The sequence below is a fragment of the Acomys russatus genome, chromosome 19 (assembly GCF_903995435.1).
Source record: "Acomys russatus chromosome 19, mAcoRus1.1, whole genome shotgun sequence".
Taxonomy (NCBI): Eukaryota; Metazoa; Chordata; class Mammalia; order Rodentia; family Muridae; genus Acomys; species Acomys russatus.
In genome coordinates this window covers 34,930,671-34,946,041 of record NC_067155.1, presented here as the reverse complement: position 1 = coordinate 34,946,041, position 15,371 = coordinate 34,930,671, and the positions used below count along the sequence as shown (strand labels likewise).

Below are 15,371 nucleotides of genomic sequence, written 5' to 3'. Positions count from 1 at the left end.
AAACACCTCCTCGCTAAACATAGAAATATTTGCAGATCTGTGATTCAAACCAATTTGGGTGCCACGGGCTGCGGAACTGATTCGGAAGGCTGTAGGCCCCTGGGAGCTGCCGGTGTAATAAACACGGCACTCTTCCAAGTTGGAATGAATGGGAAGAGCGCTGCATCATTCTGTCTGGAGAGCTCTTGGGACTGGGGAGATGGTTCAGTCAGTGAAATGCCTGCCCGGGTGGCCTGAGGACCTGCATGTAGAGTCCCCGTGCCCTTATGAAATGCTGGGCACAGTAGCACGTGCCTGGAATTCTAGAGCTGAGGAGGCAGAGACAGTCCAGTCCCTAGGGCTTGCTGGCCCGCCAGTCTGGCTGAATTGTTAAGCTCCAGACTCAGGTTGAGACAGTCTCAGAAAACAAGCTGGTGATGGACAGTGAGATGACTCAGTAGGCAAAGGTACGCCTGCCATAGAAGCCTCATGACTGGATCTCAGTACCCACAGCTGACAGAAAGGTGGAAGCAAAGAGACCACTTTATACATGCCATTCTCTGGTCTCCACATGCATGTGTTCATACACATGCACGCATGCGTGCGTGCACACACTCTCTCTCTCTCTCTCTCTCACACACACACACACACACACACACACACACACACACACAAGATCTGGGGACACTCTGGCTCCATCGATGGCTGAAGTGATGATAATAGCAACAATTAAGGAAAATAGGGCATCACGTGCTTCTCAGAGAACCTTCTAGTCCAGCGCTGTTGCATTCCCATGATTACTCAGATAGCAAAAGAGTAAATAAGGAAGGAAAAAGTGACTATTGCCGAAGGGACTGAGAGGTACTTAGCGCTGAGCAGTGTCTTTCAACAGCCTGAGAGCACCTGAGCCGCGCATTCCCTCCACTCCAGTTAAAAGCCACTTTGTTAAGTAAAGGAATCAGGGCTGGGAGATGGCTCAGTTGGTAAAGTACTCCCCTTGTAATCATAAGGCCTGGAGTTTGGTTCCCTAGAACCCACATTAAGAAAAACAAAACAAAACAACCTAAACAACAACAACAACAACAAAATGGTCATGGTAGTGCACACTTGTAGTCGCAGTGCCAGGGAGGCAGAGACAGGAGGGTCCCTGGAGCTCACTGCCCAGCCAGTCCAGACTAATTGGTGAGCTCCAGGCCAGAGAAAGGGCCCATCTCACTAAACAAGTAAAAACAGCAAAAGCTCCTGAAGTGTAATGCCTAAGGTTGACCTCTGCCCTTCATACACATGCATGCTTACATGCACACACATACACACATGCATACACAAACACCTGCGCACATACGTACAAGCACACACACATATACAAATGCATGCACACACATGTGCACACACATACACAAACGTATACACACGGGCACACATACACATAACCCACTCACACCCCCTTTATACATATATACAGGCACACATACACCACACACACATATATGGGCACACACGCACACACCCCACATATATGCATGCACACATACATGCACATATATACACATACATGCACACACATACATATGCATGCACACACACACCACACACATACATATGCATGCACACACATATACACATGCACACACACACACATACACCTTACTGTGGGACTTGGAGTAGGTTGCCTTGCTCCTCCGCCTCAGTTGGCTCAGCTTATACACTAGACATGATGGAAGTGGCTTCACAAGACTGTCATGGAATGGAACCAGCCAGTGTTTCTCCAGGCCTGTGTTGAGGGACTCTTATGATCCTAAGGCTCCTAGATTGTTTTTTTTTCCATCTCCACCTCAAAAAGAGCAGCATTGCCTCTCTTTGCATTGAAGCTGGGTGTTCCCATCCCTGAGACTCTGGGTAACTTTCGAACAGGTCCTCGTGACCATCTGACATGCTAGAGGTGACTCCTGCCCCAGCCAAGCATGTGTGTGTATGTGTGTGTGTGTCCTAATAAATGTCTACAGAAGCCTTGCCCCACTTACTAAGTTAAAACAGGAGGGTGTGTTTTGTGTCATCTGGGGCAAGCAATGCTTGTAAGCTCTGACTTAAACCCCTTTCTAAAACTCCAGATGGTTCTGGGATATGACCTATACATTAGCAACAGAGATCTTCATTGTTAAACATTGTCACCTTGAAAGCTAGAGAGTGCTTGACAAGAACACATGAGATCCTGGGTTCAATCCGCAGGATGGGATAAAACCGGGCTTGGTGAAACACACTTGTAATCCCAGCACAAGGAAGCTTGAAACAGCAGGAGTCAAAGTCTAAGGTGGGGCTGGGGCTATAGCTTAGTACATAGAGCACCTGCCTGTCGTGCACAAAGCTCTGGGTTTGGTTCCCAGCACAGAATAAAACTCGATGTGGTGGTACGTGTCTGTAATACAAGCAGTTGGGGGCGGAGAAAGAGGCAAGAGGATTAGAAGCTCACAGTGGCTCACCACACAGTGAGTTCAAGGCCAGCCTGCGACACATGAGATTGACTCAAAGCAGGTGTATAAAGGGGTGAGTCAGTGAATAAAGTGCTGTGCTCCCTAAAAAACTGACCGGGCGTGGTGACATACCTGTCGTTTTAGCACCCTGAAGATGGAGGTACGGAATGCCTGGAACAAACCAGGCAGCTAGACTAGCCAAGTCAGTGTGTCCCAAGTTCAAACGAGAGATCCTGCCTCAATGACTAAAGTGGAGTGCGGTCAGGGAAGACACCTGGGGTCAACCTCAGGCCTCCACATGCACACACCTGTACACACCTGTGTAAGCATGCCTAGACACACATACACAAAGCACATAGATATAAAAGAAAGTACAAGACCATCCTTGGCCAATAGCAACTTAAAAGCCAGTCTGGGTTACCTGAGACCCTCATCTTCAAAAAACAAAACAACCAACCAAAGGAAAATGTTGACACCCTGAGTTTTAACCTTGCCTTTCCTTCCGGTGTTCGGATGTGTAGTGACAGGATATCAGTCCTGGGGTGACCCTGTGTCCCTCCCCAAAGCATCTTGCCTTATTGAACAGGCAGGGAAAACCAGTTTCCTAAGGTGTTATAGATTGATTAATTGTTCAATCATTTAAAGACCTAATTAGCGTCACCTGGCTCCTCCTGCAATCAGTGACTACTTCTTAGGAGCCTGAAGTAGAGAGAAAAATCTAATTTACTGCGCTGACTGGAAGACTCAGACCCTGAGGCAGTAGGAGAGGTTTCTTTCAATAAAACTACTTCAGACAAAGACAGAATGGGGAGTGAACAATTTAACGCCATCCTCTCCACCCCACCCCCAAAGTTATCAGGCCCCGCGTCTTCCTCCTCGGAGCAAAGTGGAAGAAGATGAGTTTGACCAAGTCATGATTTGTGCATCAAAGGGGCAAAGCTCTTTTGATAGAGAAAGACTGACCTGTTCTCTTTCTTAGGAGCAATTCTTCCTTGGCCACAATTTTGCCGCTTGTTCAAAGCGTCTCCTCTCTCATGAGCACAGCCCTTCCTGTCTTCCCTGTCCTATACAAGCTCCAGTGACTGTGGCTGTGGCTAATTTCTCATAATACTGTGGTGTAAGTGACTTGGTGGCAATTTCCCCCATTCCATTTCCATTGCAAGGTGACTCTGAACTGGCCTCCATTTTCATAGCTCCTTGTATCTATGGTTTGTCACCATTGTCAGCGCCAAAAGAAGCTCAGGAGGAATGAGTGACTGTGGTGCCTATTAGCATACCAAAGAACATGCTCACTAAGTCCCAGGACTCCACTCTGCTCTTCTTACCCCATCCCCTACCCTAGACTTCTCCAAACCTCCCTTCCCCCAGCTTCTGATACCCTCATAGCCCTGCTGTTAAGGCCATGTGCTCTCCACGCCCTCTTGTCCACCTCCATCTAGTCCCTCTCTTCCGGTCTCCTCTGCCCACATGCCCTTCCCTTCCTCTCTCAATCCTCCCCCTTCCCCCTCCCCCTCCGCATGGACCAGTTCTTTCTACTGGCCACGGTTGCGTCCACCACTTTCTCTCCCTGTTCTCCACTCTCCCATATGGCTATGGCTGTATCGCTCTCACACTTACAGTAAAAACCTTCCCCTCAGCCATACCTTGGAGCGGTCCTGTCCTCACCTTGAACAGTTAGAACTGTCTGAGAACCTCTCAAAGCATCATTTCTCCGCCTCCTCCAGCAGGGAGGTGCTTGGGCATAGTCTACTCCTATTGGATGACATCTTCTGAGATGGATTCAGAGTGGACGAAAGCCTCACTCACACGTTGCCGACATGTTGCTCAAAGGTTTGATGAAGGCTCATTCCCAAGATAACCATCAGCAGCTTAAAAAGAAAGCTTAGTGTTGCGGAAGTCTCCTGGGTAGAGCACCTGCAGCACAAGCAAGAGGCCCTGAGTTCGAATCCCCAGCACCTATGTAAAAAGCCACCTCTTGTGATGTGTGCCTGTAATCTCAGCACTGAGGAGGCAACAGCGGGAGGACTCTCTGGTCAGCTAGTCTAACTGAATCCGTGAACTCCAGGTTCAGTGACAAGCCCTGTCTCAAGGCAGTGGGTGACTGAGAGAAGCAGCTTAAATTGACCTCTGGCGTCCACATGCACACCCACATACATACAAGCACACACACACACACACACACAAACACAAACACACGCATATGCACACATGCACACGAAATACATGTAAGAAAAAATGCCACATGTGAGCTCCTAAGGTCCTGTTATGTGTACATGGGGCAGGCCTGGGGCAAACGCTGCCTCCGAGGCTTGGTCTGTACGCATACTCTTCTGTTGGTATGGAGCTATTCTGTGTCCACACAAGGACCCCGGAGCTCACCGGACTCCCCTGCTACTTTTCAAGTTCATGTCTTTGCAGTGGAATTCAGACATTAATTAATTGGAATAAGCACAGACCTCACAAGCCAAGGGCAGAGGCTTCAGAGCAGCTCAAGGCTTCAGGCAGCAGCTGGGAGCTAGGACACTTCCACACCGTGTACCGAACTGACCCCTGGGGCTTTCCCCATGCCCTCAGCTGCACGAGGCTCTACCCAGAGCTGTGGTTCTGCTTATGTTTTTTTGTAGAGGAAGAAAAACCAAACCATGACCAGATCAACGATGAGCTGGAGAGTCGGGAAACATCTAAATCTGCGTGTACGGGATGGCTGTAGTGTGAAGCTATATACATGCTCTGGGTGGAGGCAGACATGCATGCATTCGACATATAGGGCAAGATCCAGCCAGGAAGCTCGGCAGAGCCCCGCCCCATAGAACCTTCCTGATTGGCTGAATGCTGGGCAGGTTATTGACGCTCCCCAGCTTCCTTCTATCCCACAGAAGCCAGAGACAGAGCTGAAAGTCCAGCCTCCTGTAGTGCCATGGCTTCTCAGTTGTCCCGGACCCGCCTAGGTCCTGGGTGAGTGACGTCATACCCAGTCACTCTCCTAAGGTTCTGGAGACCCACAAGAAGTGACATAGGCAACCCCATCCCTTAGGATGGCCCAAAGATTTAGAAGCCCCATCCCAGAGCAGAAAAACTGTTATGACCAACATTTTTTATCTGGGTATGTTTACTCTTCCTTCATGTAACAATGGATATTGTCAGCTGGACAGGAGGGGTTCCTAGATTGGGTTAACTGAATACGGGTGGTGCTGTTCCATGGGCCAGAGCCCTTAACACACTCCCCCCCCCCCTCTCTCTCTCTCTCTCTCTCTCTCTCTCTCTCTCTCCTGACTGTGGATGCAGTGTGGCCATCACACTCCTATCACCATGCTTTCCCACACACCACTGGACTATACCCTTTCCAAAGTAAAACCTTTCCTACTTAAGTCACTATTGTCTGGCATTTTGTGACAGCAATGGTAACTAATAGTTTCTACTTAGGACCATACAACTTTGGTCTCATTTGAGACCAAACCTATTCTATCTTAAGGGAAGCAAAAAGAAGTGGGGCTTGAGAGAAGAAGACTGAATATTTTCATCCTGGCTTTTTTTTTCTTTTTTTCTTTTTTCTTTTTCTTTTTCTTTTTTTTTTTTTTTTGGAATAGTGTTTATTGGAGTCTAATGGATGTTTGGTTGTCAGATAACTCACACAGAAATAGCAGTTTCTTCTCTAATTCCAAACTCGGTTCACAGTTAAGGAGGACGCAAGGCAGTATTCCATACCCGAGATTCTGCTTTTCTCTGCTAATGCTGACACCACAGTTGCATCCCCATGAGAAATGTTCATTTGCTAATGGCTACATGGGCAAGAACTACGCTTCTTACATAGGTGAACACAAACAACTTCATCAATTTTGAAATAGAACGGGCGCATTTCTCCCGGGGCCATGCTGGGGACAGGAAGTGCTCAAACATGAGTTATAGCCCTCAGCCCACATGTACATTTTTACATGAAAAGTATCAGGTGTGGTGCTGGGAAAGGGGCTCAGTTGGTAGTGTTCGCCGTGCAAGCACAAAGACCTAAGTCTGGAGACCAGATTTTCTCTGTGCAGCCCTGGCTGTCCTGGAACTCACTCTGTAGACCAGGCTGGCCTCAAACTCAGAGATCTGCCTGCCTCTGCCTCCCAAGTCCTGGGATTAAAGACATATGCCAGCATTGCCTGGTAAAGAATTTATTTTCAATAAAATGGAAACATATAATTAAGAAAAAAACCTTTGAGTTTGACAGTGTCACCTGTGATCCCAGCAGTGGGAAGATGGAGACAGGGAGACCCCTGGGACTTGCTGGCCATGCCCTTCAGCCAGGAGAGACCCTGACTCAGAAAATATCATGGAGAATGATTGAGCACGACACAAAACTCCCACCTGTGGCTCCACATCCAAGTGCACACATATGCACATGACCACACATGGACATGAGCACACATGCAATCAAGTATAGAGTGGGGCATGGCAGTGTGTGCCTGAGAGCCCATCACTTTTGGATCAGATGATGGAGAGCCATAGCAAATTCAAGGCCAGTGTAGCCAATATAGTAAGTGCCAAGCTAGCCAGTAAATGAAGGAATGAATGGATAGAGATAGATAGATAGATAGATAGATAGATAGATAGATAGAGCCCCAAGCTTCCAAAGTACAAGCATAATGTTGGCATTTGTTCTGACCCATATGTTTCTCTGGTGACCGATGTTCAAGAGAGACCCAGAACAATTAGTGGTGACACAGGTCATGCCTGGCACCCCGCCTCTCTATGATACCTGGTGTGTTATGGAAATGGCCACCATGCAGAAGCATGGGGCAGGTCCCGATCCCAAGCCCCAGAGGTGTAACGCTGAGCCTAATTTGCATGGCTTGGGATGCCCAGGTAGAGACTTAGTTCCCAGATTAAAAAAAAAAAAATACAAAAAACACTTTTCTTCTTTCCTTTTCGTTTCTTTCTTCTTCTTCTTTTTTAATTAGTGACTTCTTTTAGAAACCTAGGTCCCAGAAGTACACTTCCATTTTATAGCCTTGTCCATGTGTTACTTATCGTGTCCATAGGCTTTTGGTTGGTTTTCTCACCACATCTCCTCTTAAATGTTCCCCCAAACCTCTATTCTCCTCCCATGCAGTCAGTAAACGAGGCAGTCCACATTGTCTAAGAAGGCATGTGAGCAGAGGAGTGAGTGAGGAAACCGCACAATGGGTAGGTCCTCAGCATCAGGCTTTCCTCTTTATAGTCCTTGCTGGGTTTCCATGAACAGCCTTTGGCTGTATAGACAAGTCATTGACCACATTATGTCTCGCAAATGCCAACACCAGGGCCAGGGGCATGGCTCAGCTGGTAAAGGGCTTGCTGCACAAGCGTGGGGACATGAGTTCAATCTCAAGCACCTGCTTTAAAAGCTGAGTGCAGGGCTAGAGAGATGGCTCAGTGGTTAAGAGCACTGGCTGCTCTTTCAGAGGTTCTGAGTTCAATTCCCAGCAACCACATGGTGGCTCACAACCATCTGTAATAGGATGTGATCCCCTCTTCTGGTGTAAATGAAGACAGCATACTTATATTCATTTAAAAAAAAAAAACGCTGAGTGCAGTGGTGCACACCTTTAATCCCAGCTCTGGGGAGGCAGAGGCAAGGAGGATCCCTAGTGTTCACTGATGAGCTGGCCTAATCCAGCCAGGTTCAGTGAGAGACCCCACATCAAAAACTAAAGTGTAGAGCAACTGAAGAAGACTTTTTTGTTGTTGTTGTTTCCTTCCCATTGCTGTGATAAAATACCTTGACAAAATACAACTTGAGGTGGAAGGGTTTAATTTAGCTTGCAATCAAGATCCAAAACCCAGGGAATGGTGCCGCCCACAGTGGGCAATTGAGACCATCAAGACACTCCCCTGTAGACATGTCCATAGGCTAAGCTGAGGGTATAGAAATCCCTCACTGAGACTTTCTTCCCAGGCAATTAAAACTATCCAAATACGTGACGCCATCTCTAGCCTATGCACACATGCACACCCATGTGCACACATGCACACAAAAAGACAAGACAAAATGTAATGTAATAAAGGTTCACGCACCCATGGCCCCTGTGCTATGGTTGTGTTATGGTTGTGGTGCCGCAGAGATGACATCAAATTACGTTTGGTTATACGAGGAGAGGTGGGGCTGGGCTTTGTTTGTCCTGTGGGGACCACACAGAGAGAGCCAGCCCATTCTCATCCCGAGCAGCACCATGCGTCTCCAGCACAGGCACCCGATGACCCGGCGGTCCAACCTCACGTTTCTCTTGTTCTTTTCCTTCCTCGCCTCCAGTGAGCTGCCTCACCCACCCCAAAACCTCCTGGCCAGCTTGAGTCCTGCGCGCAGCCACTCGGTGACACTGTCCTGGGTCCGGCCGTTTGACGGAAACAGCCCAGTCCTTTACTACACTGTGCAGCTGTCTGAGAACAGTAAGTAGCAAAGCGAACTGCTGTCCCCAAACGGAAACCAGGTGTGTGTGGGGGGGGGGGGGGGGTGAGACGAGGCATTGGGGTGGGCCTGTGCAAGCTTAGAGGCCAGGGGAGGACATCAGGTTTTCTGTTCTATCATTCTTAGCCTTACTCCTTGAGACAGGCTCTCTTACTGAACCTGCAGCTAGGCTGGTGAGCGACAAGCCCCAGTAACCCTCCTGTCTTTGCCTGCCACAACACTGAGGTTACATGCCTGGATTTTTAACACGGGTGCCAGAGACCTTCATGCAGGTCCAGGTCCTCGTACTTGCACTGGGAGTCTTCTTCCCAACAGAGCCATCTCCCCAGCTCCAGACACCAGATTCCATGTGCTTTTAATGCCGTGTCCTTCCCACCGACCCACAGCAAAGAGACGCTTGCCCATGCTGCGCAGGTAGCAAAGCAAAAGCAAGCTCGGATGTTAGGAGAGGAAAAAGAGATGTGGCTGAGGTGGGGCCGGGGGGCATCAGTAATGGGCTCTTGAGAGGACCTGGACTTGAGACCAGTCCCAAGAGGATAGTTGAGTCCACGAGACTGCCTCAGAGGTTCTAGGGGGACAGTGTTACCCCTGGGCCATATTGGAAAAAGGGTGATGGTGCCTGCTGGAGCTGACTTCAAAGTAGGCCGTATCAGTCCTTCGCATCTTGGGAGGGTTTTGTAACTGGGCTTTGGTGCTGCCTGCTGCCTGTGCCTTGTGGAGGCCCATGAGCAGAGAACTGAACCTTCAGAACTGCACTGTGTTCCAAGCACCAGCCGTCTGAGAGGACAGCGAGTTAGCATCCTAAAGATCAACCCACAGTGACATCATCTCCAGTGATGGGTTCTGGGGATGAGGGGTGGGGACAGGCAGTCAGTCCTCTCAGAGCCATCCATCCCCTCAGGAGGTCAGCAGGTTTCTGAGACTTTTGGTGCCTGCGCAGCTCCTCCCAGCCCACACCCTGTTCCTTCACACTGCATGCCAGGTACACAAGCGGTGCCTGAGCCCTAGTTAGTGCCTGCTCTTGTCAACCTTGCAGTCCTCCAGGGCACGTGGGCTGGAAGGGGTTAACTTAGAACAAGCCAAGCATTAACTGTGTGTGTGTGTGTGTGTGTGTGTGTGTGTGTGTGTGTGTGTGTATGGAAGTACAGCCACGCACCATCCTCCCGTCCGTCCTGAGTAGTCCCCTCTAATCTTTTAGGGACCTCAGCTCAAATAAAGCTGGATTTCTGGCCTCACCTCAGAAAAGATGCAGGGTGCGCTGGTGAGAAGCCGAGTCCGCACTTATTAAAAGGCACTTTTTAATATACATTTTAAGCAGGAGGATTAGGAGGAAGTGGGGTGCTTGGGAAGAGAGACGGGTGTGGCCTCTCCTGCCCTTCGTAATTGTTATGCAACACCGTCTTGCTGGTTTTGATGCTGTTACTTTCCTAATGTCACTGGGGAACCTCAATGAGCTCATGGGGCGGCGGAAGTTGGGGGAGGTGACCTGGCGGCCACCCGACAGGACTGACACTCTAGCTTGGGGGATGCAGGAGCATTGCCTCTGTGTTAGCCACCTTCACAGACACTCAGCTGGCCATGGCTTCAACCAGACTCCATGGTGAGCGGATCCTTTCCTTCCCACGTTCTTCCTCAGAACTCAGCCCGGAGGCCTCACATCCCTCCCTGACTGCGGCACAGACATAGCTGCTTTTACTGTTGTTTTGCCATCATCTGAACCCTGGCCTTGTTCCTCTTCCCCTACCCACCCATCTCCGTTTCCCCCACCCACCCATGCCCGTTTCCCCCACCCACCCATCCCCATTTCCCCTACCCACCTATCCCCATTTCCCCCACCCACCCATCTTCGTTTCCCCCACCCACCCATCCCCATTTCCCCCACCCACCCATTCCCATTCCCCCACCCACCCATCTCCGTTTCCCCCACCTACCCATCTCCGTTTCCCCCACCCACCCATCTCCGTTTCCCCCACCCACCCATCTCCGTTTCCCCCACCCAGCCATCCCCATTTCCCCCACCCACCCATTCCCGTTTCCCCCACCCACCCATCCCCGTTTCCCCCACCCACCCATCTCCGTTTCCCCCACCCACCCATCTCCGTTTCCCCCACCCAGCCATCCCCATTTCCCCCACCCACCCATCCCCATTTCCCCCACCCACCCATATCCGTTTCCCTCACGCATTCATTGCCCAGTTTCTGTGTCACTCAGACCACAGTCTTGAAACAGCCCTCGAACCCTCCACGCCGCCCACCTGAGTAGCAGTAGTCCTAGCCCTCACACCCTTAGCTTTCTCTCCCACACCTGTCCCTTCTCGTGAGTCCAGGCCCTTTCAGGAGCCTCAGCCGCCTCTCCAGGCCCTGCTTCCATTCTTCCTTTCTTAGCCGTCCTCTCCACAAATACCAATGCTGATTCCTTCCAAATAGCAGTGGGCCTGGCCTCTCTATATGAGCCCCACGGGGCTCCTGCAGCATCCAGAATGAAGCCAAACTCTCCAGTCCCGTGTAATAACCTCAGCTTGCTACGGACACCTCATTCTGCTGGGCATGAATCAGCTGCACTGGCTCCATGTTGCCCCTCAGCCCCTGCCAGATTGTCCATGTTTTATCCTTCACTGGGAGTACTTACAGGGCTAGCGTGTTGTCCCTCACCCACTGTCCCCCTCCAAGGGGCTCACCAGCACATAGCTCAATGTAACTATTGAACTATACAGCAGAGTCTTCCTTAACATGTTTAAAATGACAGATGCATTCTAGGTAAGAACTCTACCACTGACCACACCCCCAGCCAGCACTCTACTGATGAGCCACGTTCTGGTCTCTCACTGGGGAATTATATGCAGGCACTCCACCGCTGAGCCATGCCTCCTCACTGTAGGATTCTAAGCATGTGCTCTAACCATAGAGCTGTATTTTATATCTACCCCTGGATACTAAGTCCATGCCTTGGCCACAATAGCAGGCTTGGACACAGCTCAGTAGGAGGCACTGAAGTCAGGACTTTCTCCCTCCTTGACCTCTGACCTAGCTGCCTTCCCTAGAGAAGGCAATGCTGGGACCGTGTTTCCATTTAACCCCCAGTCACAGAAGGAAGAGGCAGCATCGTTTATTAAAATAGCCTTTCAGAAGACAAGGTTTTCCTGAGGATGTCACGGCTGCATGGCCTTTGACGATAATGTGTGGGGAGAGAATGTGACAGGAGCAGAGCTCTTGCCATCACAAGTTGACAAATTTCCACAGTAAAGACAGCTCCCGGCAGGCATCCATCTCCTGGAGACAAAGGGCTGTGTTCTCCTCTCCTCTCTGTGCTCCTGTCCCTAGAGTTTAGTAGCTACTCTGCAAATGAGATAACACGAATCTGTGGCAGAGCCTCCAGGATGGACCGCTTCATGATACAGTCCCTGAGGAGATGTGAACATACGCCCACTCACCCAAACAGGGAGCCAGCAACAGACCACGGTGGTAACAATACCATCGAGGCACAGCTTGTCTGAACCAGTGAGTGTTTTGAGGTCACCCACAGGAATGTGGCTGAGGGGTTACTCACGGGAACAGGGACCACTCAGAGGCAGCCGCATCATCCAAACACATGCTAGCATGAGTGACGGGGGACAACTCAAGAAAGCTGGAACCCTGAAGCTCTCTGCCCAACTTCCAGGCAGCTCAGTGGGTCAGAGAGTCTCCTCCCCTTAAGCCATCTTTATAGCTTTATGTAACTCTGAGTAAGTAGGGTCCATGTACATCTGGTAAGTTTCTGGAACTTCCTGAGACTCTCCATGAGATGTTTCAGTTCAGAGAAAAGTGCTATACATGGCGTTCTGGGCAGTTGTCCATCAGGGAAGTGTTCTACCGGCCCTTATTGGCACCAGAAAGGGAGCCAATTAAAAATACCACACAGCCATTTTCCAACTGACAGCAAGACGTACTTTTCCAGTCAGGCATACTGCCTAAATCAGAAGCAGACTTTTTATGCAGCTGTTCATCTGTCTAGGTGATTGACATCTGCTCTTTCCCAGGCCGTCTGATAGGTGCTGGTACATGTAAAGTGAGCAGCCTCAACTTCTGACAGCGAGGAAGTGGGCAGGCCACATCAGGGCCCGAGGCTCTATCAGGAAAGAACCAGATGCACAGGGCCTGAGTTTGGCTCTCCAGAACCTACAGTAGCAATCTGAGAGGATGGCACACTTTGCGGTCATCCTGGTGCTGGGGAAATGGAGACCGGTGGGTCCCTGATGCTTGCTGGTCAGCCAGTGGGGCTGAGTCAGCAGTGAGAAACCGTGTCTGGAAAATCAATGTGGACAACTGGAAAATGGTGCCTGATATTGATATTGACCTCTGGCCTCCACATACACATGAACACACATGCATACACACACATGTGTGCGTGTATATATTTGTGTGTATATATATGTTATGTGTACACACACATGTGAGTATATATATATATATATATATGTTATGTGTACACACACATGTGAGTATATATATATATATATATATGTTATGTGTATACACACACACACACACACAGGTCTGTATGTCACTACTTTCTGGTTCTTGTGTGTTGAGATTCTGTAGTTAAATCCAGTATCTTGCACATGCTAGGCAGGCTTCCCTTCACCCAGCCACCCTGCCGGCCCCTCTCCCTCATTACCCTTGACCAATGGCCACCATGAGCACGCACTAGATAATTTTGCAGATGTTTTCAGATGCCTCCGTTTGCTAAGAAAGTGCCAAAGCCCGGCACTGACTGCTCCCTCATTACCCTGTTGACCCTTCAGCCTGCCAAATATTGAGAGAGTAGGGCGGCTACTGCACGCCTGTCCCTGACTTCAACCATGCAAGATAAAGCTATGGCCTCGATAGAAGCAACATGTGTTGCTGCCAGTTGGTTGGTCATATGCCTTCCTGTCGCAGCAAATCAGAGGATTGCCTCCGTCATCTGGCCCTGTGATGAGCTTTTTAGTTTTATTAGGAATGAGTGCCGCAAAGAAGCAGCTGAACACGCAGGCTAATTACAGCCGGAGAGAACCGCTTAGCAGCAGGCACACTGAAATGGAGATTGCATTTGGCCCACACGCAGCATTGAGAAGTGGACAGTGCTAAATAACCACAGCCGCACAACGCACAACGCGCCAGCTACTCCTCCTAGCAGGCTGACAGGGTTGCTGTTCTCTTGAATGCCCTGGACCCTGGAGGAACCGGGCAGATGTGGCTCATTGGCTGAGGCAGGGGCCTCCTTGATGTTTGTTTTCACCACACTCCCCCCATCACAGAAGGGCATTCTCGGAGGTTTTTGGGCTGCCATGGAAGAGTGCGGTCCCATGCACTTAACTAAAGTCAAAGCTCCGTGTGGAGAATGCCTGGCCCCTGTAGGTTCACTGGCTTCCTCTTGCCATCAAGTTTGAGGGTTCTCTTGTCACGGGTGCCTCTCGGTGAGCTGGAGGCAGAGATGGAGGTGGCATTGTCACTAAGGCTGATTCAGGGTACCCGCCTGGCGAGCTGAGGTAGGTATGGGATCAGTTCCAATAGGACAGCTGGGGAACCAAGAAAGGACTTCTCTTCAGAGCTGGATACCCCGAATCTTTAGACAGCGTGAGAAATTGGTCGCAAAGTGAAAAGCATTTTTTCTCACTCTCTAAAATCTGTACTGCCTGTGGCCAAGAACAGTGTGTCTGTGGGGCCAGGGTTGTTAAGGGGAGCTGTCGGGGAAAGAACTTGAAAAGATGCAAACGAATGTGGGTCTCACCGGCACCGGCACCTCTTTGTGTTGTTGTCTTAACTTCACAGAGGCCACTCTTTGGGACCATCTCGCAACTCTGTAAATTCTAGAGAAGTTGCTGCAATGCAAACAATTCTTATCTGCAAAATAAAAATGCAAATGGATGCAAATAGATTTTATGCTATAGAAGGCAGGACTGTACCTGGCTGTAGCTCTGTAGATACTGGCCAGTTTCGCCTCTGTTTGTCAGTTCATTTTGGCATTATTGAGGTACGTGCGTGGGTTGTTCCTCTCTTGACACGGTTGGAACGTCTCATTGGAATCGGTGAGCTAATTACAACTGTTTGATGCAGGGAACTAGGGAGACCCATCGGTGAGCTCCAGGTTCAGGGAGAGACCCTGTCTCAAAAGTAAGGTGAGGTGCAACCGGGGAAGACACCGACATCAACCTCTCTGGCTTGCGCGCGCGTGCACACACACACACACACACACACACACACACACACACACACACACACAGTGAGCAGGCACATGTTCAGTGTTTGCAAAAGAGCTGAGATGCTCCTTTTTTATACATTTTATCACTGAAATTAATACATTTGTGCTGTATTAAAAAATGCACACTCTCAATCTAACACAAGTTTCCATGGAAACTCTGATATTTAGGCGATGCAATTATGGTTCCTAAACTGAGTCCCAGCCTGTTTTCCCAGGGCTAGACCTGATAAATGAGGGTTGCAGTGGTCTTTTACCAGTTAGTAAGAAAAATCAAGTCA

General features: G+C 49.7%; 1 protein-coding gene across 1 annotated transcript in view; it reads left to right on the top strand.

The window, feature by feature from the left end:
* Sdk1 (sidekick cell adhesion molecule 1) overlaps positions 1-15,371 on the top strand; it is a 952,579-nt gene that overhangs the window by 703,755 nt on the left and 233,453 nt on the right. Inside the window, exon 14 of the mRNA XM_051161155.1 lies at positions 8,719-8,855. Within this exon, the coding sequence (XP_051017112.1) occupies positions 8,719-8,855 (137 nt within the window). The remainder of the gene's footprint in view (positions 1-8,718; positions 8,856-15,371) is intronic.